General features: G+C 47.0%; 1 protein-coding gene across 2 annotated transcripts in view; it reads left to right on the top strand.

The window, feature by feature from the left end:
- The window catches only part of LOC147630670 (uncharacterized), a 51,113-nt gene extending 24,323 nt beyond the window's left edge, over positions 1 to 26,790 (top strand). Inside the window, exons 3-4 of one of the 2 annotated variants that reach the window (XM_086810604.1) lie at positions 26,354 to 26,432; positions 26,510 to 26,790. In XM_086810604.1, coding sequence (XP_086666730.1) covers positions 26,354 to 26,432; positions 26,510 to 26,532 — 102 coding nt within the window. In that variant the 3' untranslated portion in view covers positions 26,533 to 26,790. Of the gene's footprint in view, positions 1 to 26,353 lie in introns of both variants that reach the window. The other variant, XM_086810603.1, reaches the window with a different exon arrangement.
- Positions 26,791 to 27,070: the final 280 nt, after the last annotated feature.

The following is a 27,070-nucleotide window of genomic DNA, read 5'->3' as shown; positions in this document are numbered from 1 at the left end:
GGGATTCCAATCTGTATTCTTGGATGACTGTCATCATCCCATTCTCTTTTCCCGGAGTCCCGCTGTCATCCTTCCCACCTGGCCCGGTCTCCAAGTTCACTAACTGTGATGAAGATCTATGCATCATTTCCATCCAATCCCCATTTTGTTCCTGCCCTGTCCTTGAACACTGTCTCTGGTGTTCTTTCATGGGAAATGAGTCTAGCACTCTCACTCCACGTGTTGGAGGATAATCCTCCCGTGGAACCGTTGCCTGAACAGTGAAAGCCTTTCTTGGTGTGCCCCAAGTGGCACCTGACTCACAGGACTGCGATCTCCTTGGGCTTTGTGGAACACCACCAACCAACCTCCTAGGAATTCTTCCATGTCTTACGTTCCTTGCCTTGGGCCTTGTACCTATGCACTTTCTTGTACCTTGGACCTCTGCATCTGCATCTAGGAGTGAATCAGTGTTTAGCCTGATGCTTTGATACCAATGTAACATGCAGAAGCTTCGTGGTCGAATCGGTAATTTCAGGAATTCAGGAATCTTTCATGACGAATGTAGCGCACAAAACTAAAGTAGATGTGCAGAAGAGAGAGAGAGAGAGAGAGAGAGAGAGAGAGAGAGAGAGAGAGGGAGGGAGGGAGGGAAGGAGGGAGAAGACACAATATTGGGTCTCAAATACCCTCTGTAGGGCCCCCACCACGAATGGTGTATTTGCTTTATTAGAATGATGTAAATCAAATAATAAAGATAGAATCTTGACCTGCACTTTTCACCTTGATTGAAGCTTTCCCCTTGGCTGTCATGGCCCTTGGAATGTAGCAACCCGTTGTGAATAATGAGATACCAAACCTGAATTATGATTGGGCTCTATATACCCCTTCAGGCTGCAAGTTGGTCAGCTTCTAGAAGTCGGCCTGTAGCAGTTTTCTCCACGATGAGGAAAAATAGCATTTAATGCTATAATATCCATTGCTTGCACACCATGTGCTGGCTGGCCACCCCAAGCATACCTGCTGAATACTGGGCAGTCTCTGGGCTGACTGTGTGGTCTGTCTCACAGCTGGCCGATAGGCTCTCTAGGGCCTGGGGGCCTGTCGGCTGTCTGGCCAGAGCCTCTAGGGCTGGCCGAGAGCCCTTCCAGCCCAAGCCAAGGTTGGTGGGCACAGCTTGGGGCCCTCCCGGCCCCTTGGGGGTGGTTCTACACCTCCCCCATCCCCACAACAAGAGCTTTAGGTTCTGTCCTAGGGTAGCCCTATGGCTGGCTCCTTCTCTACATGCAAACCTACATGCTTCTTCAGATGTCCGGCACCTGGTCGTAGACCAGATACTTAGATCACCCGACATCATTCTAGAGGGAGATTCATAGTATGGACTGGCATTACTTTATGTGCAGGACAATGCACACCTTGTTGGGTTTTATGCTGTGTATGCACCCAGAGGAGTGCTAGTGATCATCAGTAGATTACTGGGGCACTTTTTACTTCAGTTAGTGGAGGTTTTTTCCCCAGTTTAGCTTAGTTTCACTTATATTCAATTTATAGGTGTTTTGGTCCACCCGGAACATTTTATGGCTGGACATGTGAACACATCTCTTTAGGTCACTATTATGTGGCTATTGTACTTCACTTTTTTATCAAGCATAGTCATGTTCTCTCTCTGTTGGCCTCCACACCTGTTTGCAGCTTCTCCAAACCCTAACCCTAACACCCCTTCTGCCTTCATTTGGTATCAGAGCATTGAAGGCTTGCCATTGCTGTACACAGTCGCTTTCATAAACTGCCCGTACATCTGTGCGCCGCCTGCAGTCATCGTACAGCTGCCGTACCTGTTCGCCGTCGTCAGCAGGAGTCGTGCATTCGGTACCTGCTCCATACAGTCAGCGTCGACTGTACTTGTCAGCGCTGGTCGACTGTCGACTGTATTCAGTCGACTGCTGCAGCACCGTACTGTACCTGGTCGCCTTGCTCTACACTGTGCAACTTCAGTACTTGTCAGGCGTCGCCTTCCTTCCGTACCAGTCAGCACACGTCAGCGCCGCCTTGTCAGTACCTGCACAGCAGCGCCGCCTCATCAGTACCTTCAAGTACCTGAAAAGTATTAGCCTGCAGTCGCCTTCAGTCATGTAAAGTACAAGTCGACTGTACCTGCACAGTACAGTCAACAGTACGTGTTCTTTTTGGTGGATTGTACCTGCATATGTACCACAACCTGCTCAGTCAATCTGTGGTAAGCATTAAATATTCTGTTTTTGGGCAATACTATTTTCTCTGTGAAAAACTACAAGCACAAAAGGCAGATTTTCTAGCAAAGAACTATACAGGTTCTTTGCACAGTTTTGCGTGCAGCCTGGGCATTTTTGGGGCATTTTGGCATTGTGTACGCCATTTGCTGCTCTACTCAGTCATTGGTGCATTGAGCTGCACATTCAGAGGATTGAGAGTGCAGGCATATTTGGGTGAACTGTATTCAGTGGAGTACAGTTGTTTTCAGGGTTCTTGCTATTGGGTTTTTTGATACACAGGTACAACATTGTGCGTAGGCATAATGGCAAATCAACAGCAGAGTGATGTATTCACGTATTTGTCTAAGGAAGACAAATTGGACGGCACGAACTACTCCTTGTGGAGTTTTATGCTGAAAAATGTGCTTGTGGCAAAAGTTCTTTGGGATTTTGTTAGTGGCGATGAACCACGTCCAGGTCCATTGGCTCCAGAGACTTCTCCCCAAGGGGGTGCTCGTGGACGAGGACAACAGGTACAGGCTCCAGGGTAGCCATTGCCTGTTCAAAGAACAAATGCTCAAAAGACATGGGATGCCAGGGATGCACAAGCTTTGTCACTCATTGCATTGTCAGTACAGAGGTCTATTATACCTCATATTCGTTCAGCTGGCTCTTCACAGAATGCATGGGTGACTTTGGAGCAGATGTATGCTGCTCGTAATGAGGCTAGGATCTCATTTTTGAAAAGAGAGCTGGAAAATCAGAAAATGAATGAAGGAGATGATATGTCTAGTCACTTAAACAAGCTGCAGGATTTGAGAGAGCAACTCATCAATGTGGATGAGATAATTCCTGAGACACAGCTTGTGTCCACCATCTTGCACTCTTTGCCAAGATCTTACTTGGCTTTTCATACCTCTTTGAACCTCAGCATGAGGAATGCTGTTGAACCCCTCAAGTATCAGGAACTTGTTGCTCTCTTGCTACAAGAAGAGCAAATGAGGAAGAATATGAATATGAACACAAATGCTGAACAAGCATTTACTACAGGTCAAAAGGGGAAAGGAAAAACTCAACCAAAGAGTTCAAATCAAAATTCAGGTGATGGTGGTTCTTCACAGGATACCAAGAAAGGTGATGGACAGCCCAAGAAGAAGGGCAAATGTCATTACTGTAAGACGCCAGGTCACTACATCACTGAATGTAGGAAGAGGATTGCCAAAGAGAAGGCAAAGGAAGCTGGGATGTCTGTTCATGATGCTTCTAAAGCTCCTCCAGAGACTGCTTCTTTTGTTGAGGACAGGGATTACTGTTTCTATACATGCAGCTATGATGCCTCTTGGTCTTCACAGGCACTCAGTATGACAGAGCATGCATGTACTTGGTATTTTGATAGTGGTGCTTCAAAGCATATCACATCTCGCAGGGATTTGTTTAGTCATGTTGGCCCTGCCCCTGTTGGCAAAACTGTTCAGTGTGCCAACAATGCTTCATATCCAGTTCGTGGCATTGGGAAGATTCAGCTCACAGCCATTGATGGCTCCATTCTCCGCCTTACAGATGCCTTATATGTACCAGGGATAAAGAAGAATTTGTTGTCCATTTCTTCTTTAGCACATTGTGGTATGCAAGTCCACTTTGATGATGATAAATGCATGGTCAGAGACAAAGCTAATGCCTTGACCTTGATGCTTACTGGTACATTATGTCATGGACTTTATCAGTTGGATGCATTTCAGCCAGTGGATCAGTCTGCTTATAATGCATTCACTCTTACTCCAGCTATGGTTGATGCGGAGTTATGGCATGCTCGCATGGGGCATGTAAATTTTGGTAGTCTTATGCTTATGCAACGACATAACATGTTTACAGATCTACCTCTCATGGAGAAGCCTCCAGATCACATTTGTGAAGGATGTATTTTGGGAAAAATGCATAGGTTTTCCTTCCCACGTGATCAGGCTCAGAGCAACTGCAAAGTTGCAGCTTATACACAGTGATCTTTGTGGTCCCATGCAGACGAAGTCATTAGGTGGTTGCTTCTATTTTGCAACATTTATTGGTGACTTCTCTCGTATATGCTGGGTCTATCCTTTGACACAAAAATCACAGGTATATGATGCATTTTTGGCCTTTGTAGCACTTGTTGAGACAGAGTCAGGATGCAAGGTCAAGACTCTCCGTTCTGACCGAGGGGGGGAATATATGTCACATATGCTGAATTCCTTTCTTGGGAGTAGAGGTATAAAACATCAGTATACTACTCCTTACACTCCACAGCAGAATGGGGTTGTAGAAAGGAAGAATCGGTCACCCATGGAGATGGCCAGATGTATGCTAAAGGCAAAAAGGCTACCACATATCTTTTGGGTGGAAGCTGTCATGTGTGCTTGTCATATTTTGAATCGATGTCCCACAAAGGCATTGGTATCCATTACTCCTTTTGAGGCTTGGCATGGCCGCAAGCCTTCTGTATCGCATTTTCGTATCTTTGGGTGTCTTGCATATGCACACATACCCAAAGAGTTGAGGAGGAAGTTGGATGATAAAGCCACAAAATGCATTTTTGTTGGGTATAGCCGTGAGAGCAAGGGCTACCGGTTATATGACCCACTATCCAGGAAGATATTCACTAGTCGGGATGTGATTTTTGATGAAAAATCAGAAATATCCATGGCTGGTTATGAGGCAAATCAGGCTGAAAATGATGTGTTTGAAGGTCTACTACCTATGGAGTTTCATTCCACAGTTGGTGATCCAACTCATGAGGGTACAGGACAGCCAGCAAATGATGTAGGTGGTGCAGAAATTCAGCAGCAAAATGAGCCAGAAGCTGAACCAAATATGGGGCAGCAGGCACCACAGGTCAGACACATACCTAGATGGTATTTGAGGACATTACAGGACAGTCATTTAGAGGGTCCTCTTGCTGGTCGTACTCGTAGGGAGACACGGACCAATGAGCATGCACACATCATGGATTTGAATCTGGTTATGGCAGCCAGTTTACAGGATGATGATGAGCCTGATTCATTTGTGGATGCACGAGATAATGTGCATTGGAACAAAGCCATGCAGGATGAGCTTGATTCTATTAAAAGGAATCAAACATGGGATTTGGTTGATCTGCCCAAAGGCAAGAAAGCAATTGGTACTAAATGGGTCTATAAGTTGAAAAGACATGCAGATGGATCCATTGACAGGTACAAAGCCCGTCTAGTTGCAAAGGGCTATGCAGAGAAGAAGGGCATTGATTATGAGGAGACATTTGCTCCTACATCCCGTATGTCGACACTTAGGTGTGTCATTGCATTGGCTGCACATCGTGGTTGGGTTGTTCACCAGTTGGACATAAAGACTGCATTCCTACATGGGGACCTCGAGGAGGAAGTTTATGTATTTCAGCCCATGGGATTTGGAGAACATGGTCATGAGGGGAAAGTATGCAGGCTGAAAAAAAAGGCCTTGTATGGTTTGAAACAAGCTCCACGAGCTTGGTATGCAAAAATAGATGCTTTCCTACTCACTCAGGGATTTGTGAACAGTCCATCAGAAGCCACTCTGTATGTAAAGAAAGAAGAGACAGATCTGTTGGTCATCAGTCTTTATGTGGATGATCTCTTGCTCATGGGATCAAATGATGACAAAATTGCAGCTTTTAAGGAGATACTGCAACAGACATTTGACATGTCTGACTGGGGGCTTGTACATTACTATTTGGGCATACAGTTTGTGCAGGATAACAGAGGCATTGGGTTGTTGCAATCACGGTATGTTGCTAAACTTTTGGAGAAGTTTAAATTTTAGGATTGCAAACCTATTAGTACTCCTATGGAGCCTGGGATGAAACTGTCACTACAAGATGACAGTATTTCCTTTGATGCCATTACATATGCTCAGGCTGTTGGGTGCCTCATTTACTTGTGTAATACAAGGCCAGATATTCAGTATGCAGTCTCTCAGTTGAGCAGATTCATGCACAGCCCGCGGTTGTCACATTGGCAAGCTATGAAGCGTGTATTCCGTTATTTGCAGGGTACCTTGTCTCTTGGATTGCTTTATCCTGAGGGGGGTGACATGCAGTTATACGCTTACAGTGATTCAGATTGGGCTGGTGATTTTGATACCAGACATTCCACTAGTGGAAATTGTTTCTTTCTTAGCTCTTCATGCATTTCTTGGCTAAGCAAGAAACAGACCACAGTGTCCACTTCGTCTTGTGAGGCAGAGTACAGAGCAGCCTACACTACTATTGTTGAGTGTGTTTGGCTGCGTCGTCTCATGACTGATATGGATATTTCAGTGGAGGAGCCTACACCTATCTATACTGATAGTCAGAGTGCCATTGCTGTGGCCAGGAATCCTGTGTTTCATGCTCGCACGAAACACATTGAGATTCACTATCATTTTGTTCGGGAGAGACTCCAGGCAGGAGATATCAGTCTGATCTACTGTCCTACAGATCAGAATGTGGCAGACATCTTCACCAAGGCATTACCACGTCCGAAATTTGAAGCATTCCGTAGTGCTTTGAATTTGTTTCCTTTTGGTGGATGATGTACAGTGATCACATATCACTCCAGGGGGGTTTGTTGGGTTTTATGCTGTGTATGCACCCAGAGGAGTGCTAGTGATCATCAGTAGATTACTGGGGCACTTTTTACTTCAGTTAGTGGAGGTTTTTCCCTCCAATTTAGCTTAGTTTCACTTATATTCAGTTTATAGGTGTTTTGGTCCACCCGGCACATTTTATGGCCGGACATGTGAACACATCTCTTTAGGTCACTATCATGTGGCTATTGTACTTCACTTTTTTATCAAGCATAATACACTAAAGTCGTGTTCTCTCTCTGTTGGCCTCCACGCCTGTTTGCAGCTTCTCCAAACCCTAACCCTAACACCCCTTCTGCCTTCACACCTGACCTCGGACGCATAGAGTGGAACCTTGGTTGACTCGTCCCGGATTGGGCTCACATGGGACTAGTTTCCACTCCAGGTCCTGCACCACCTTGTTCAGATATGTCTACATGGCATCCAAGTGCGGGATGCACGTGACACCAAACAACCTTATAGCTATAAAAAGGGCCTAGGGGTAATATGTACCACCTGCAAAAACTATATGAAACACTTGTCATGCCTCAAACAGGGTCATGCACATGCACCCATGGGTTGCTTTGGCGTCGTGGACTTCCATAGGCAGCATTAATTCCAGGAAATGTTTAAGAAAACATGCTTATATGTGTTAGAAATAATGTCCCAAACATAAGCTATTTTCCTATGGTTATTTCTACCATTTATCCTTGCTGTAAGTGCTCTTTGGTGAAGCACATTTACCAAGCATCTAGCCTACCATTTTCCCTTGATTTAGGAGCATCCCCTAGCATCTCTCCACCTTTACACCTCATAGGTGATGTAAGCAGAGCTTGGCTCTCTCTCAATGTACTTGCCTATATATTATTCCTCTCATTTTCAATATGTAACACTCTAATTTTCAACTTAACCTTGCCCACATTATGCTCATTTGATTAGTGCATTCTTAATCTCTGCAGCTTAGTTTAATTATGCTTAAGAATGAAGTTTAATATGTACTACGGTCTGCCAATACTTCGATTTGCCTTGAATCCGACATGGTATCCGAGTTGGACACCATTTCTGCTACGTTGCTCTCTGCCATCACCTACTGATCAGTAAACAGCAGCAGAATTGTTGCCTTCAACTACTGCAATTACTGCAGCCCGCCCATTTGCGCCACTGTCGCTTCACAATGCCACTGTCGTTTCGATCTGTTGTTCAACGTTCTTCTTTAGGTGTGCTTCTCTTTAGTAGCCCATGCCATCAATGATTAGCACCATCCTCTGGCAGCCTCCAGCCGTTGACGTCTAGCATACGTCGAAGTTTAGTATCTGACATTAGCTTGCCGCTTTTGCATAGTTGCAGCTAACAACCGACGACGTCATGTTTTTTAGCTCCTCACAGTGCGCTCAAGGGCCAAAATATTGGGCAAGGAGTTTTCATCAAGGATTTTCTTCAAGTCTTCAGAGTTGATTCTGACTAACCAGCTGATTCTGATTGCTTGGCTGATTCCGATTGCCCGGCTGAGTCCGATTGCCTGGCTGAGTCTGAATGCCTGATTGAATACGACTTCTTGTTGATTCCGACTATCTAGCTGATTCTGACATGTCTTGCTGATTTCGACTTGTCCAAGTGATTTTGACTTGTCCGAACAATCCAACTGATTCTGACATGTGATGTTGATTCCGACTTGTGATGTTGATTCCGACCTATGATGCTGATTCCGACTTGTGATACTTGGCCTTTTATGGTTTGTATGCTACATCTGTCATGTTTACTTTATGGACCTTTTTTCAAGAGGACACTACTTCAACAATGCTTGCGCTCTCGGAGATTCTGAAGACCAAAGACAAAGACAAAGCTTGTTTTTCAAAGGTTGGCTACTCATATGGAGAAGAAGAAATGCATCAGCATCTAGTGGAACATCATGAGGCCTTCTTTTCTTTTGGTGATTATGCTTTTTGATGTTCCATGGCACTAGTCTATTTATCTCTCACTTTATTTCCCTTATTTGTTTTAAGGCTTAGATACTTTTCTTGTCCCGTCCCCTGGTGAGGGACGGGACATGGGACGTTCCCCTTGCAGAGGGATGTGTGAGGCTGGGACGGCGTTCCCCCGTCCCCAAGGCTTGGGACGGGCGTCCCCTGTGACTATGCACACAATATCTTGAGCTTTGTATCCGCTCTTCGATTGTGGGAGGGGCATTCAAGCCTAGAACATCTTAGCTATCTTATTTTCTCTTTACCATCTTAGCTATCTTAGCCTAGAACATCTTAGCTATCTTATTTTCTCTTTACCATGTTTGGTTCATTGGAGGGTGTTAGAAATAATGTCCCAAACATGAGCTATTTTCCTATGGTTATTTCTACCATTTACCCTTGCTCTAAGTGTCTTTGGTGAAGCACATTTACCAAGCATCTAGCCTACCATTTTCCCTTGGTTTAGGAGCATCCCCTAGCGTCTCTCAACATTTGGAATCTACCTCTTTTAGGCCCTCAATTATCTCCACTTTTTTAGCCTAGCTACTCTCCACTTTTACCCCTCATAGGTGATGTAAGCAAAGCTTGGCTCTCTCTCAATGTACTTGCCTATATATTAGGCCTCTCATTTTCAATATGTAACGCTCTCATTTTCAACTTAACCTCACCCACATTATGCTCATTTGATTAGTGCATTCTTAATCTCTTCAGCTTAGTTTAATTATGCTTAAGAATGAAGTTTAATGTGTGCTTCGATCCGCCTGAATCCGACAATATGTGCATGTCATATACCGGTAAGTCTGGTGACATTGGTCAAACTTGAGTGGACAGGTCAACCTGCCCAAAATCGTTCAAAACTGCAGAGATTTGGTCCAGAACAGTCCACAACTGGTCAAAACTGATCAAATATTCTGAGAAGAGTTCATATGATCATTTCAAGTTGAGAGATGAGGCTCTAACAATAGATACCAACTTTCCGATGCCATCCTTGAGTTGGCTTTTCGTGCTTTTCTTTTAGGGGATCGATCAAAAAGTCAATTACCTTAATATTCTGTTGCTTTTTGGGTCTACACTTGTCATAATCAAGCAAGACCGGATTCACAATGATTATTCTCTCTGACCTCTTCCAGCTTCTTTCTATATCTAGCCCGGGAACACAGTTGACTTTTAGTGATGCCACATGGCGAATTTTTTAGGCACACCCTAGGCTTTCATTTTAAAAAGGAACGTTTGAATGTTTGCAGCAAGAAGGAACGTTTTACACACGGCTACCCAAGTTTTGGGGTTGGATCCTGACGTGGATGGAAGAGTGAATGGATGAAAATAGGGGGGCAGGCGAAAGAGAGGACAAGTGGGCCCGCTCTTTACATACTAACTTGGATTACTTCGGCTCACGTGGCATGTATTGGAGCCAATCTGGCGGTGCAGGCTCTGACGTCTCTGCTGAGTGCCTTCCACCTTCTCTGCAGCTTTGCAGCGTATTGATTGATACATGTGTGGTTATGGTAGTCGTTAGCCTCTCATAGTTCATTGCCTCCTCTGCAAGCTGTAAGCTGCGCCTCTCCCCTCAGGGTTTCTTGAACCCCTTGCGTTGGTGGTTGGTGTGTGCCTACATTGATCCATCCTCTCAGCGCTGGTGGTTGGCCATGGCTCTCCATCGAGCCCTCCTCTATAGACAGCAACTCTCCCTCAGCAAGAGCACCTTCTTCGCTCTCAGCCAAAACAACAGGGGACTTGGAAGGAGTTGAGGAGAAGGAAGCTGCATCCTCGCAAGACTCAGAAGGTATGCAGTTCCTTCGTTATTAGTAGCTGATATGCTTTTGCCAGTGTTCTCCTTCAAAGAGATGGTGTCCAGCCACTGGCTCAAACATGGGTTTGGTCCCATTTCTCACATACATTCCTTCCATGCTCCAACTACTGCAAGACGGTGCACTCCTCTTTACCCCATGCTTTTTATCCCAAGTTGGCCCCCTGCACACACAACATGACAGCGTTCAGTTGGCATTGGGCAGCTGTGAGAGGGTTTGCTGAAGGTGCACGAAAACAACAATGCTCCAACGACTGCGCTTCTTTACTCCATGCTTTTTATCCCAAGTTGGCCTCCTGCACACGCAACATGATAGCGTTCAGCTAGCATTGGGCAGCTGTGAGAGGGTTTGCAGAAGGTGCATGAAAACAATAAACTTTATACAAGTTGTACAGAAACGAGGGTTTTGGGGGGTTGCAAAGCGCGAGGAGGTTGTGGTGGGCAGGGGGCAATAAGTAAGGGAGGGGAGGTGGTAGGAGGGGGACCAAGGCGGTCGGAACGGCCGAACGGGTGGTTGGCTGGGCATGATGAATGACGCCTGTGATGAAACGTACAGACCGTTTGCCGTCGAGTTCGACATGTTCAAGAACAAAGAGTTGCAAGATCCACTGAAAAATACACCAAGGCATACGAGCTGCTGCGCAAGCTGCCGTCAACGGACCCGTGCCAATACTCCCAGCAGGCCAACGTGCACTGCGCCTTCTGCGACGCCACCTATGACGAGAATGGCAAAACAATAGAGTACCAAGTGCACAGCTCCTGGCTGTTTTTCCCTTGGCACCGCTGGTACGTCCAGTTCCACGAGCGCATCCTCGCTAACCTCACGATCCATTCTCCGCCCTCCCCTTCTGGAGCTGGGACTCCGCCCCCGGCAACACCCTTCTGCCCATTTACACCAACCCCTCCATCTCCCTCTACGATTCTAACCGTAACCCTTCTCACATTGCCCCCACAGTTGTTGACCTAAATTACAACTTCACCGAATCTGCCCTCTCTGCCTCTGCCCAGCTAGCCGCTAACAACACTCTCATGTACTCCCCGGGCGCTGGCAACATAGAAAACACCCCCCATGGCATCGTTCACATCTGGACGGGCGATCCGGCCAATCCCAATGATCAAAATATGGGCGCCCTCTACTCTTCTGGTTGCGATCCCATCTTGCTTGCCCATCACTCCAACATCGATAGGCTATGGGAGGTGTGGAATAGCCTTGGTGGGAGGAGAAAAGATTTCACTGATCGGGACTGGCTGGAAGCCACGTTCCTGTTCTACGATGAGCATGCAAAGCTGGTGAGAGTGAGGATTGGCGATGCATAAGACACCACTAAGCTGAGTTACAAGTATGAAGACGTCCCTAATCCGTGGGTAAAGGCAAAGCCCAAGAAATGAAAGAGCCGTAGTACCACTGCAACTGCAACAGTTAATGGAGGGCTAGGTGTGTCAAGGGCACAGGTGATCCCCAATGATTAACATGACGGACGGCCGATGTCACCTTTGCCGGGTTTCCCTCCATGACAAATCCCCTGCCCACACTTGAATCAGCTACTATACGACAGCGGCAAGCGTGTTGTCGACGTCTGTCTTGCCAAAGATGGCGACGAGCAGGACCTTGAGCAAGCTCCCCCTAGCAAGAAACGCTCCAGTTGTAATCCAGAAACTAGAAGCGTAAGGGCCACAACGAGTTGTAAAGGTAAACGAGGAAGGCTATGGGAGCCAGTCGGGTAGTGACGAGTTGTAGTTTGCTGAGCAGCTGATGTCGCTCTTAAAAGTTGGTTTCATAACAGACTCATGGCTTGGAAGGGCAGTGTGATATCAGTAGGATGGGTGACAACGAAGTTGTGAAGGACTACATGGGGATCTACTACAAAAACAACTAAGCGTTGCAAGAAGACAAGGAATTGCAGAGCTGGTGGAAGGAGATCAAGGATGTAGGACATGGCTACAGCATTGTGGCCGGAAATGAAGAAGGTGGAGAAGTTGGAGGAGGCCGTGACCACACTGATTTGGGTCACATCCGGGCACCATGCTGCAGTGAACTTTGGGCAGTATGCATACTTCAGGTTCATGCCCAACAGTCCAACAATGTGCAAGCACTTGATTTCGGAGGAAGGGATGACCAAGTACATCGATATGCTGAAAGACCCGGAGAAATTCTACTTGAAGATGGTGTCGACGTCGCAAGGGCAGACCACGTTGGTGATGGCAACAGTGGAGGTGCTAGCACAGCACATGGGTGAGGAGGAATACCTGGGCCAATGCAACGATCCGCAGTGGACCTCCGACCATAGTCACATGGGTCGGGGGATGGGAACGGGGACGGGGAAGGGTTTGGGGATAGGGAACGCCTGGAGGCAGGGAACGGGGACGGGGGGTGGGATGGTACACAAAAAATGCATCAATATATCCATCAAATGTTAAGTATTTATATTACATTTGAGTACTTTGAAAGAAAGCACACAAAATGACACAATTCATGATTCATATTACAAAAATAGTGTACTGCTAACTGTGTACTTAAAACACAATACAACTGTCGAGACTCACGGCTGAAGCATAGTCTACTTTGTCTAGAATGCAGATACTAGAAAATAAACCATGTCTACATAAATATAGCTTGGGTAGAGGACCCTAAAGGTTGAGTTGCACATTTGACATCCAAGGTTGAAGCCTACGGCGTTGCGCTAATCAATCAAAATCCATACTGAAGGAAACACTGGCCTCATTGTCATGAGCATCAGTCTCTGTGACCTCAACTTGCTCATTCTCCTTCTCTTGTTGCCGCTCCCACTCTACAAAAGGATCAACTTTTGCAATCACCCCCTAGCCCAACATACGCAAGTTGGCATTTACAAAAACCAAATCACGGGCTTTTTCTATGCCAAGGCGGTTTCTCTTCTTTGATGCAATGTGACTATAGGAGCTCCACAGTTGCTCCAAACAAGAGGAGCTCACAGCCTGGCTGAGAATGCGAATAGCCAATTGCTGTAACTCTGGTCCATCCTCCCACCACAAAGCTGCCCCAACCTGAGTCCGATCCTCCTGTGCATCGGGGCAACCATACATGCCACGAAAAGATCTATACTCTGCAACAAGTGAGTCTCTTATTTTGCGCCTTGCACTAGGCTTTGGCACCAATCTCTCTAAGATAATCCGCCAACCACTATTCAGCTCTCGATCCTTTTCTTGATCCTTGCCTTGACACTTGGGGTCCAAAATGTATGCTGCTGCATGCAAAGGAGAATGATATGCATTCCATCTTTTGACACAAAGATCCTAAACCATCTCATACTTGCTCTTGAGAGTGTCCTCATCCTCGTCATCATGATTAAATTGCTCTTGCTCTTTAATGAACTCTTTCAATTGCTCAATCATCTTGTCCATGGCCTCATACACTTTCCCAATGCATGGCTTCATGCCATCCACAAGCCTCAACAAATGCATTATGGGCTGCACCATTGCATCAATGCGACGCACATGCTCCCAAAACTCAAGATCTTCAGCATCATCTTTGCATTTCCACCCTCCAATAGTAGAGGCTCGGAGATGTAGTGAACTCATCACTAATGAAAACCTGCCTCAATGCGGCACTACATGTACTCAGCCGGCCCAATATCAGAAAGCTATACACAAACTGTCTCCGAGTACTTCAAGAAGTGCTTGCTTGATTTTTTATGAAACTCATGTTGTAAGAATTGATGATTCAACACAAAAGTGACCATGTGACTTGCCCTCTCAATGATGGGCACAATCTAAGGCAACTTCCCTTTATCCTTAAGCAAATTATTGAGGCAATATGCCATGCAAAATGACACTGTCACACGTGGATACATCCCTTCAACAATGGCACCTGCAGCCCTGTTGGCAGCCTCGCCATCCACAACAAATCCCATAACAAGGTCACTACCAACAAACTCTATTGCCTCTGTCCACTCTGATGCAAGCACATCAGCACTCTTCCCAGTCCTTGATGCATCATGCGATGAAATGAAATACATCTCTCCTCGAGAATAGGCCACTACCCCATGGATAGACCTCTTTCGTGTGTCGCTCCATCCATCAACGATGAGAGACACTCCATTCTTTTTCCACATATGCTTTGTGTTCTCTGCAGCTTGCTCTACAACATGCCTCTCTTTCTCAAGAAGAGTGGTACGCAAGGTCTCTGAGGATGGGGAGTGTAAGATGGACCATAGTCGCCATTCTTCCTCACCATAACCTTGAAGTACTCAGATATGGCAGCATGGAAGGCAATATGATCATGAAAAAAGAAGCAAGCCACTGTCGTTATCAACATCCTCCTTTCTCTTGGGATCCCATTTCTGATAAAGGGTGCTGTGCCGCTAATTCAATGGGGCTTGGGCAGCTTAGATGGAGAAGTGGGCCGTGGCAAGAACTTGTGCTGCAGCTTGCTGTGCAATCACTGCACACTGCAGAGCAGAGATGGAGGAGCAGAGACGGAGGAGAGGTTGAGAGCAAGTGTGCATAGGTGACAGCAAAGACGGAGGAAAGCACACAACAACACTAATGGAGGAGAGTAGAGATGGAAGAGCAGAGACGGAGGAGAGCAAGTGCACAGGTGACAAGTCACAGTAGAGACAGAGGAGTCCGGACTCTGGAGAGCACTCCATCGCACACAACAGAGATGGAGGAGAACAGAGATCGCTTGACGCTCGCACAACTGGGCCTTTTTTTAACAAAAAAAAACATAAAATGAGGTGATCCTGTTTTTTTCCCTTCCCGTCCCCAACCAGCCCTCCCACAAGTTTAAGGTGTCCCTTGACAGGGGACGGCCGTCCCCTGGTGAGGGACGGGACATGGGACGTCCCCCCTGCAGAGGGACACGTCCCCGTGTAAAGGTAGGCCGGGATGGCGTTCCCCCGTCCCCAAGGCCTGGGACGGGCGTCCCCTGTGACTATGCCTCCGACCCCCGCTGTCACGTGCATCCCGCAGTTGGATGCCACGTAGACATTTCTGTACAGAAGGTGCAGGACCTGGGATGGTGAACTGGTCCCATGTGAGCCCAGTCCGGGATGAGTCAGCCAGTGATCCATCTCAGTCGTCCGAGGTCAGGTGTGCATTGTCCTGCACATGAGTCCAAGGTCAGGTGTGCACTGTCCTGCACATGAAACAGTGCCAGTCCGCGCTGTGAGTCTCCCTCTAGAATGATGTCAGTGGTTTTGTGTATCTCGTATGGTACCGGATGCCAGATCACTGAGTAGATTATGTTTAGGACAAGGGGCCAGCCCATATGGCTACCCCGGATCTGAGTGTCGGCATGGGAATGGTGTAGAACCACCCCCATGAGGGCCAGGAAGGCCCATGCTGAATCCACCAGCCATGGAGGGGCTGTAGGACAGCCCTAGGGCATGGATAAGGCAATCTCCAGGAGATTACAGCCTTTATATGGCTGTAGGGCATGTATGGGGCAGCCCATACAGGCTGCCCAACCTTGGGATTGTGGACAAAAGTGGTGTCCAGCCAATCAGAAGCAGGCGCATCACTTTCAGCTTGTTAGGAAAAAAAGGCAGTATTTTTTGAGATTTAATTCAGCATTTATTGCTGAATTTCCACCAGTCGTGGGACATAGCCTGTTTTTCAGCTGGCCGACTGCTCCTCAGGAGGAGTATAAATAGTGGAGGCCATAATCCCATCATCCATCTCAGTTTTCACCAAGTGCTCAAGCCAATCAAGGGCTAGTCAAGCCAAGGAGATTGCCAAGCAAAGGGGTGGACTTCTGAAGGTCCAGGGCAGGATTTTCCAGCCAAGAAAAGGTCAAGTTTTCTGTATTTGTTTTCAGATTTACATCATTCTAATAAAGCAAATACACCATCCGTGGTGGGGGCCCTACAGAGGGTAATTGGGACCCAATACTGTGTCCTCTCCATCTCCCCCTTCTCTCTCTATTTTCTGCACATCTCCTTGCAGTTTGTGCGTTGATTCCATCGCGAAAAGAGTGCTGATTTCTGAGTTTTGAAGTACCGATCCTTCTCCGAAGCTTCCGCATATTACAGTGGTATCAGAGCCTACTTCAAGGACAAAGATTCAGCAAAGAAAACCAGAAAATTTTTTCGCTCGTGTGGTTGGTTTTTAGACGCCGGTGGACTACCCCTTTCGGAGTGACTCCTGTCCCTCGAAGGACGGTTGGTTTTTAGCCTCCGGAAGCCTCCGAAAGTCTCCCACACAGATAGTGGATGGTCAGATTGTGTTCCGGAAAGGAATTGCATTTTCCCGCTATGGCGAGCTTCGGCGACGAGAGAGAACCAGAACCATGGGACGAGAGTGCACCAGGCAGCCCAGCTAGGGCACCAGGCTTGCGTGTCACAGACATGTTCCAGCAGATGATGCGACCAGACAGCCAAGTTGGATGAGCAGAAGGCGCGGATCTTGGCTCTGGAGGAGCGTTCTCGCTCTCCAGCATCGCGTTTTCCATCTCCTCCTCCCTCCCTTCCGTATCCCAGATACCAGATCCTCGTCACAGGGACCCTCTCGAGGGATCACAGCCACAGCCAAGCTCCTTGCTTGAGTTGCAGATGCGTGCATTGGAGATTCGACAACGAGAAGACGACGCCATGCGACGTGTGGAACACGAGCGTTACCTCAGAGCTTTGGACGCCAGATTGACACTGGCGGCGCCCTCGAATCATTTTCCCGAGAAAATGAATTTCAGTAAGTATAATGGTAAACTCGATCCGACAACTCTTTATTCATGGTTACATCAATTTGAAGCTTACTTTGCCGCAGTTAGGAAAACAGATACTGACAAAGTGATCTTAGCTAGTTGGTACTTGGAAGGTGAGGCCATCCCTTGGTGGACTTAGTGGGCTCATGCCCACACCAGAGTAGGTATGGCAGCTTATGGGTTGGACGAATTCATCCGCGACCTTAAGCAGCGGTTTCTACTGCCCCACTACCTTGAGCGACTCGAAGACGAGTTCAGGGGAGCGCGTCAGAACGCGCAACCAGTCCTTCAGTTTGCCAATAAAATTTCGACCTTGTGTCTGCAATTAGGCTTATGTGATACGCACAAGAAAGGGCAATTTTTGTATGGCGTGGACACGCAAATCCAATGGGAGGTGCGTATGTTTAGGCCAGCCACCTTTGAGGACGCACTCTCGCTTGCGCAGAGTGCAGAAATGAAACACAATGGTGGCAAGCCCAAGATTTCCCAGCCGGCTTCTCCCAGGGCTAACACCTCAAGGGGCAAAAGCGAGAACCAGACGGGGTCTTCCCCAGGACAGAGCCCGGGAGCCTCTGGCTCCAAGAACTCGAACAATGCGTCTAAACTTACTCCAGACCAGAAAGCGGAGGCAGGCAAGACAGGTGGCAAGTTGAGTGCTGAGGAGCTTTCTCAGTACAAGAAGGAGGGTAGATGTTTCTTTTGTCACACAAAAGGACATACTTCTGGGGATTGTCCGAAGAAGCCTCCAAAGGCCGCTGCCGCCTCCACAGCTTCTGTGGTGAGCACAGCTCCCACACAGACCCCAGCGGCTACCCCTAGTTCTTCAACCCCCGATGCTTCAGTTGGAGCAATTATTAGCCGGGAGCTAGAAGATAAGCAGAAGGGCTTCCATGACCAGGAGTATGAGCGCAACGAATTGCTCAAGCCTTTTGGCTACATAGGTGGCCAGAGAGTCGTTGTCTTGTTTGACAGCGGCAGCACGGAGGATGTGGTCACGGAACAGGCCGCTAGGCGTGCCCGTTTCGAGCTGACTCCGGTGGACAAACAGGTGGAGGGTTTTAGCATAGGTATGACAACGAGCGTCAAGTATGAAGCTCTAGGTGCCAAGTTAGTGATTCAGGGTATAGAGTTTGTGCATGACTTTATGGTTGCCCCTCTTGTAGGAGCAGACATAATTTTGGATATCCAGTGGTTTCACAAGTTTCTTCCTGATGTGAAGTGGGACAAGCACACGTTCTAGATCGAGCAGAATGTGTCAAACACCCCGGTGACCATTAAGTGTGAGCCAGGTATTCCAAACTCTCCGCTCATAAGCCACTTGCAGGCTAAGCGAGCAGTCAGGAAAGGCGCACAGTGTGCGATGATTTACATCTAGACAGCCCAGACGGTGGCCAGTGCTTCCGAGAAGTACTCGGTTCTCCATGAAAAGTTCCAGAAGATTTTTCTTCGGGACAATTTCCCTTCCCAGCTCCCCCTGTCCAGACCGGAGGATCACAGGATTGACCTCCTCCCAGGCTCGAAACTCCCGAGCAAGTTTCCGTATCACCTTTCTAAGGCAATGGAATCGGGGTTGGATCGCCAACTCCAAGAATTGTTGCAAGCTGGCTTCATCCGCCCTAGCGTGTCACCATTTGCAGCACCGATCTTGTTTGTCAAGAAGAAAGATGGGTCTTCTCGGTTGTGTGTCGATTATCGTGCACTCAACAAGCTGACTATCAAGAGCAGATTCCCGATGCCTCGAATTGACTATATTCTCGAGAGGCTGAATGGAGCTAAGGTGTTCTTCAATCTAGATTTAAAGAGTGGGTACCACTAGGTACGGATTGTAGAGGGGGACATCCCCAAAACAGCCTTCCATACAGAACGGGCCCACTATGAATTTGTGGTCATGCCATTTGGTTTGACGAACGCCCCAGCTACATTTAACCGCATGATGATGTGTGTTTTCCGGGAGTTGATTGGAGAGTGTGTGTTCATATGTTTGGACGACATACTCATATTTTCAGCTACAGTTGAGCAGCATGACATTGATGTGGAGAAAGTCCTTAAGTTGTTGGAAAGCAACGAGCTCTACGTGAATGAAAAGAAGTCAGAATTTTATCTGTTCCAGGTACATTACTTGGGATATATAATTAGTGCTGAAGGCATTCGGCTGGATCCGGCTAAAGTGGCCGAGATTGTTAACTGGGAAGTACCACAGACAGCTTATGACATTAGATCATTTGTGGGTATATGCCAGGCATATTCCACCCACATTGACAAGTTTTCCGATCTCTCGGCAGACCTCACCGATCTGCTAAAGGGAGTGAAAACAAGAAGGCTAAAGATTTGAATGACTCCACGAGCATTGGAGGCATTCCAGAACCTCAAGGTGGCTTTGTCAGAAGCGCCTTGTTTAGCCCTTGCCTCGTGGGACGAACCATTTCAAGTGATCACTGATGCGAGTAACATCGCAATTGGAGGTGTATTGCAACAGAATGGTCATCCGGTAGCTTACATGTCTCGTAAGTTACTGCCCGCCGAAAAGAACTACTCAGTCTATGATCGTGAACTCCTAGCAGTTATACAGGCCTTGAAGCATTGGAAACATGTCCTGTATGGCCGTGACTTCGAGGTTCGCACTGACCATCAGGCATTGCGCTGGATTCAGACAATGCCAAGTGCACAGTGGAGTGATCGACAACACCGCTGGAGTCACATATTCGAGCAGTTCGGTGGTATGATTGAGTACCTTCCAGGAAAGGCCAATCCAGTGGCCGATGCTTTGAGCAGGAAGGGACAAGTATCTGCGATTCAGACCACTAGACTTGACCTTGTTGGTACAGGACTAGAAGACATGAAGCACACGTACGCGGATTCCGAGGAATTCGGTACTTAGTGGGAACAGGCATTGGATGCCACAGGACCATGCCATTTTCTGAGAGAGTGAGAGGTGTATGTGTGTGTGTGTAAATGAGAGAGAGATGTGTGTGTAAAAGAGAGAGAAAGAGAGACTCACACATATATCGACATAGCTTCTCTCTTTCACTCTCCCCCTGCGGTTTATATGTATGTCTAGAGATAGATAGACTGATAGATAGACGTTGTGCACATATATAGGTAGTCGATGTGAGTACCATGTACACATGTATGTGCAAATATGCATTTACATAAGGATAAGTTAAATATGCATATACTTGTATGTATACTTGATTGCTTTTTATGCATGGGTACATATGGATGTATAGGTATATTGTTATGTGTGTGTATGTACACACACACACACACACACACACACACACATATGAATGCCAGTATATGTATATGTATATATGTTATATATGTTTATATATGTGTTCTAGTTCCTAAAGTATGCATGTATGTGCATTTCTATATGCATCTCTATATTATATTGTCTCCGCATATGTGTATACACAGAATTGCATGTAAATATATTTATATATGTGTGTGTGTATTTTGGCCATTCAATATCTTTCGCATAAGTAAAGAGATTTTGTGTGCGTGTATAAACATGAGAGAGAGAGAGAGAGTCGCCCGTATATATAGACATAGCTTCTCTCTCTCTCACTCCCCCCTTGCGATTTATCTCTCTCTCTTCCTCTCTCTTTAAATAAAAAATTCAAAGAGAGACTATGTGGGTTTGTTTTTGAAAGAGATTGTTTTCTACGAGTCTTTGTCTATGTATGTTGAGAAGAGAGAGAGAGATCAAAGAGATCTAAAGATATATCTCCCTTGGTGGATATATAGATCGTATATGTATCTATGTATATATATCTTCCTTGGTGGATATATATGCAAAGCTGTCAGAATATGCAGCGGAAAAGAAGACTGGAACTGAATCAACACAAGACAAGTGCATAGTAGAAAGGAAATGCACAGCTGAGAGAGAGAGATGTGTAACTGTACTATCATACACAAGAAGATCCCGGAATGTACAATGAACAATGTGGGGGGCAAGGGGCCATTATATATGGCCTGAGGCTGCTGGTCGCCCAGCTATAAACAGCCGACAACAGCCTCTACTGCCCACGACCAGCAAACAGGGTCAGTCGGCCAGCAGCAGAGCAGGGTCAGTCGGCAAACAGGGTCAGTCGGCCAGCATACAGGGGAAAGCTGGGGGCAGCAGAGCAGTTGGACAGCCCTCCACACCAAGGAAAAAATGGGAAACAAATATGGGAAGTGAGGAAAAATGGGGACACCAAAACGAGGCCCTGACATAGTGTACAGACAGGAGATGACTGCTAACACCCCCTCTCAGCTCCTGGATGTGGAACCAACCCCAGTGAGCTGGAGTGCCGTCGCAGCATAGCCTGAGGTAGAGACTTCGTGAAGAGGTCCATCGCATTGTCCTCCGTCGAACAATAAAGAAGCAAGATGTCACCAGCCAAGATCTTCTCACGAACAAAATGATATTGTATCTCTATGTGCTTGGTCCGGGCATGGAAGACCGGGTTCCGAGCAATAGCGATACAGCTTTGGTTATTGCACGACAGGGTGACCGTGGGCTCCTTTTGTGGAAACCCAATCTCGCCAAGTAACCTCCGCAGCCACACAACCTCACAAGCAGCACCACAAGCAGCCCGGTACTCTGCCTCTGTCGACGACAAGGCAATAGTTGGCTGCCTCTTGCTGCTCCATGAAACCGCCCTCCTGAGCCGAGGGAAAAACTGTAGCTTGATGTGGATCTCCTCCCCAATCTGAGTCACTCCATCCTTGGAGTTGAACTCGTTCCTTCGTGTCACCTCTAGAGGTGTAGAAGAGTCCAAGATCCTTCGTACCTTGCAGATACTGCAAGATCCGCAATTCTGCGTCCCAATGAGACTTCAACGACATCTGCATGAATGAGCTCAATAGTCCCATAGGAAAGCTCAAGTCCAATCTGGTGTTCAGCAACCAGATCAATGAACCAACCAGCTTCTGGTACAGAGAGGCATCAACTGGCTCACAAGGATCATTCACTGTAAGCTTTGTGTTCGGGTCCATCGGTGACATGATAGGCTTGCAATTCTCCATCCCAAAGGCCTCAAGCAACTCATGAACATACCGTTGCTGAGAGACAAAGAACCCCCTCTGGGTCTGCCAGATCTCCAATCCCAAGAAGAAGTGGAGTAAGCCTAAATCGGTCATCTCAAACTCCTTTGACAAGGCAGCCTTCGTCATTGCAATGTGCTCCATATGACCGTCGGTGAGAATGAGGTCATCCACATAAAGGATGATCAACGTGACCATGCCGTGTTCCCGAAAGAGATACAGGTTGGGATCTGCCCACCGATCTCTGAAATCCAGTCCGTCAAAAGAAGGAATCAATCTTCTGACTCCAAGCCCTGGGAGCTTGCTTAAGACCATACAAGGCCTTTCGCAACTTGTAAACCATCCCCTTTGATCCTGGAACCTCAAAGCCTGGAGGCTGCTCAACATATACCTCCTCCTGCAGGTCTCCATTAAGGAACGCAGATTTAATATCCATTTGATATACGGGCCACCATTGAGAAGAAGCAAGGGCAAGAACGGTCCGAATCGTGGTCATCCTCGCTGTCGGTGCAAAGGTATCCTCATAGTCGATGCTAGGCCGCTGAGCATAACCCTTAGCCACAAGTCTGGCTTTGTGTTTGTCCACCGACCCATTTGACGTATACTTGGTCTTAAAGACCCACTTGACACCAATGACAGACCGTTTCGACGACCTTGGTACCAACTCCCAAGTGTTATTCTTCTCAATGGCACCCAGTTCCATCTGCATGGCTTTCCTCCAAGTATCCCGTGCAAGGGCTTCCTTGATGGAAGTGGGCTCTTTGTCCCGCATGATATGAGACATCAAAGCATAGTTTACCTGTAAAAGCTCCACTGAATGACTTTTATCACGAACTCTGTGCGATCTTCGAGGTCCGTCCTGTGTGGTCCATTCGGAGGGAAGCTTCGTGACACCCGACTCCCGAAGGGTGTCTACCAACTACCTGGGTACTCGAACAGAACGCGGAGCCTCGTGCTGCTGCGGGGGCTTATCTCTAGCTGTGGGCTCAACCTCCTCAATTGACTGAGGCTGTCCAGCTGGAACAATAGATTGGGAATCATCATCAGAATCTTCTGGGTCTCCAAGAAGTGGCGGCTCATCAACAGTGGAAACTGGAACATGCTCATCAAAGACCACATCCCTGCTGACAACAACCTCGTTCCTCTCTGGATCATACAACCTGTATTCCTTGGAAAGAGAGTTATAATCCACAAAGATAAGCTTTTGGGACTTTGAGTCGAGCTTCTCCCTCTGCTTCTTCGGAATGTGAACATATGCATCGCTCCCAAACACACGGAAATGGGAGACATCAGGTTTCGTGCATGCCTAAAAGGGAGTCATGTTCGGTACTGAAGTCCTCGGAGAACGGTTGAGGATATGGACAGCCGTAGCCACAGCCTCTTCCCAAAGTGGACGAGGAAGATCACGATGCTCCAGCATCGTCGTCGCCATCTCCATCACAGTCCTGTTCTTACGTTCAACTACTCCATCACAGTTCTTACGTTCAACTACTCCATTCTTTGACGGCGAACTTGTATTGGCCAGCTCCCGCTTGATGCCATGTTCCACACAAAATCTCACGAAGGAATTGGAAGAAAATTCTCCTCCTTTGTCAGCCCGAAGAGTCTTCACCTGCAAGCTAGACTCTTTCTCCACCATCACATGCCACTCCTTGAACCGAGCAAAAGCCTGGTCCTTCTTTGAAAGGAAATAAACCCATGTGAATCTAGAACAATCATCAAGCAGCAGCATAAAGTACAAAGAACTTCCCAAGGATGCAGTCTTCATAGGTCCACACAAGGCAGTGTGTACCAACTCCAAAGGTTTCGAAGCCCGCTTAGAAGCCTGCTTCGGAAAAGATTCCCTATGCTGCTTACCATGAAGGCAAGAACTACAACGTCCTTGCCTGTTGCCACAAGCCAACCACCATCTGGTCCCGGAAAGCTCGCCCGCAGTGCATCCACATTCAAGTGGCCAAACCGAAAGTGCCACAAATCACCAATCTAGGAACGTGTCAAAGAGGAGAGTGCGGAGAGTTTGTATATACCATTCTCCACGCCGCCTTCCCAAACAACCTGGCCAGTCTCGCGGTCCCGTAGAGCAACATAATGCTCCTCAAACTCCACCCGCAAGCCAGTCTTGCACACCTCATGCACTGACAACATATGAAAACCAAGTGCTGGGATGTAAGGAACACGAGAGGAATGCTTCCCCCCTCCGCCATCGGGAATGATCTCCATCTGGCCCTCATTGTGTATCGGTATGGTGGAATTGTCACCAATGAAAATGCGGCCTGACTGCCGTTTCAGATCTAGAAAGAAGTCACTGGAAGGACTCATGTGCCTGGAAGCACCACTATCAAGAATCCATTCCCGAGTATCCTTTGCGGTGAAGCCAACTGCCTCCTCGCTCAAAGAAGATGAAGCATCCGTGTCCAACATCTCCAAGTGTACAAAGGGTGGAGTCTTTGCAGCTGAAGCTGAAGAATTAGCACTCTTCCTAGTCCAAGGAGATTCTCTTCATGGGTGATACCCTGTTGTAGAGAGAAGCCAAATGCTGCTAAATACCTTTGGCCAGCTTCATATGCTTTATGTGGTTGATCACTTGTGGTGTGCAATTGAGGAAGATGAAAGAACGGACTCTAGCATTGACACGATGCCATAACTGTGCTTGTGCCTCCCGTTCTTTCCGAATAGAGGGTAACTCCCCTTCCTCTAACTCCGGCCGTGGAACCCCAACAACAATGAAATCAGCCAAGTCATAGGGCTCCAAAACAGATTCCATCATTACCTTCCAAATGCCGTAGTTGTTCCCGTCCAACTGGCGGTGCACCGGGAACGTATGGAGTGTTGGAATCTTCACGTGCTTCTCAGCCATCTCAAGCAAATCTGCCATTGTGAGCGTTTAACTGAAAAGGGGGGGTGGGTGGGAAAAAAATGAAGAACTAAACCTGCAAGTGGTTTTCCAGCAACAAGGCCCGCCTTTTGCTTGCTTCTTCTCTTCCCGTACAGCCGAGACACTACCCAAAACAGCCCTGAAGTCTTGTGAAAGGAGGTGGATGAGATACGAAATAACAAGAAGTGGCTGTCCAGCACTCGGCCTGCCAAACGCTTGCACTCCTATTTCCTCAAAGCCCAAACAGTCCTCCAAACAGCACTTCAAACTACCCCCCTCTTGCTCACACAGTTCCCAAGATCTTCCAAGAGCCTAGAGCTTTGATAGCATGTCTGAATATGCAGCGGAAAAGAAGACTGGAACTGAATCAACACAAGACAAGTGCACAGCAGAAAGGAAATGCACAGCTGAGAGAGAGAGATGTGTAACTCTACTATCATACACAAGAATATCCTGGAATGTACAATGAACAATGTGGGGGTCAAGGAGCCATTATATATGGCCCCAGGCTGCTGGTTGGCCAGCTATAAACAGCCGACAGCAGCCTCTACTGCCCACGACCAACAAACAGGGTCAGTCGGCCAGCAGCAGACTCAAGCATACAGGGGAAAGCCGGGGGCAGCAGAGCAGTCGGACAGCCCTCCACGCCGAGGAAAGAATGGGAAACAAATATGGGAAGTGAGGAAAAATGGGGACACACCAAAACTGGGCGGGCACACCCACAACAGAGGCCCTTACAGTGTGTACAGACAGGAGATGACTGCTAACAAAAGCATGGTGCCTTGATATACAACTATACCAATTTTTGATGCTTTATTCAAAGTAGTCCATGACTGCCAAAATGGTCTTCAAATTTAAGGCCTACTCTATGGTATCCAAACCTCTCCCGTACGGAGGACGGGTTGGGGGACTAGTTCTGTGAGTCCCACATGACAGAATTTATGCACTGTTTATCATAAGCTGTCTGAGTTATGTATGGTGGCAACTGTTGGTGTACTACTGTGGCTCTTGAAGCATATGTTGTGATGTACTACAGTGAACGATAAAAAGATACATATTTTAGACAGCTTTCACTTGCACAGGCAGGTTATGGTTGTGGCTATTTGTTTTTTGTTTTTAAAAAATCTTGTTTATTTCTACTGTACAAATTTAATGTAAATCGAGCAGTCCGAGTGACGCATTGACTTTGTTTCTTATCAGGTAGTTACAGAAGGAGGGGAGCGTGTGCAATCTTTTGTTTATCATCGCCAAGAAGTAGACCGATCTAATCCCGTGCAAGGTGGTGACTGGTTGCAGCACTTACATCATTAGGACTTCATGCAACCCTCGAGCTCACACTGAACTATTTTCTCACAGGCTGTGACAAGTTTCAAAAGTAAAAACGACAAATTGTGGAAATGTTTACAAGGCGCCATGTGTACTTTTAGCTCTGCATCCAAACCCTTGGATTTTCATAATGTAATCCTATGATCTGTAGGCAGTTTTAGTTCTTGCACGACAAGTCTTTACTTCTATTAGTATATGAGTGGTACATTCCCTTATTTAATTTCGGTAAGGTCTTGGTTTAGAGAGCTTCTAAAGCTGGATAGAGTAATTTTTGTGGATGCTTTATATTTAATGTACATCTGTGGGTGAAATTATTGCCAGGTTTTGGGTTTGGAAATTGGGGGGGAGAGAGAGAGAGAGAGCTGGCTGTTATGGTGGCATGCTTTTGTCGTCGTCTTTGAATCGTGTTCCTTTGGTTGGCTGCGCCTTGGTGTCGTATGTCTCGTGTGGGTTTGTTTTTTCAGAGGAGGCCTAACGTCATGACTTTTTGCTCATTCAACAAGCAGCGTTTTTACGTGCATTAAACTCTCCATTGTTTTTCCTGTTAAATTCCATGGTAGCTTGTAAACTTATCTCAAAAAGTGGTCAACT

The sequence above is a fragment of the Cibotium barometz genome, chromosome 16, assembly GCF_041138505.1.
Source record: "Cibotium barometz isolate CiBa-2024 chromosome 16, ASM4113850v1, whole genome shotgun sequence".
Taxonomy (NCBI): domain Eukaryota; kingdom Viridiplantae; phylum Streptophyta; class Polypodiopsida; order Cyatheales; family Cibotiaceae; genus Cibotium; species Cibotium barometz.
Note: the sequence above shows the minus strand (reverse complement) of the source record. Positions and strands in the feature narration are given on the sequence as shown.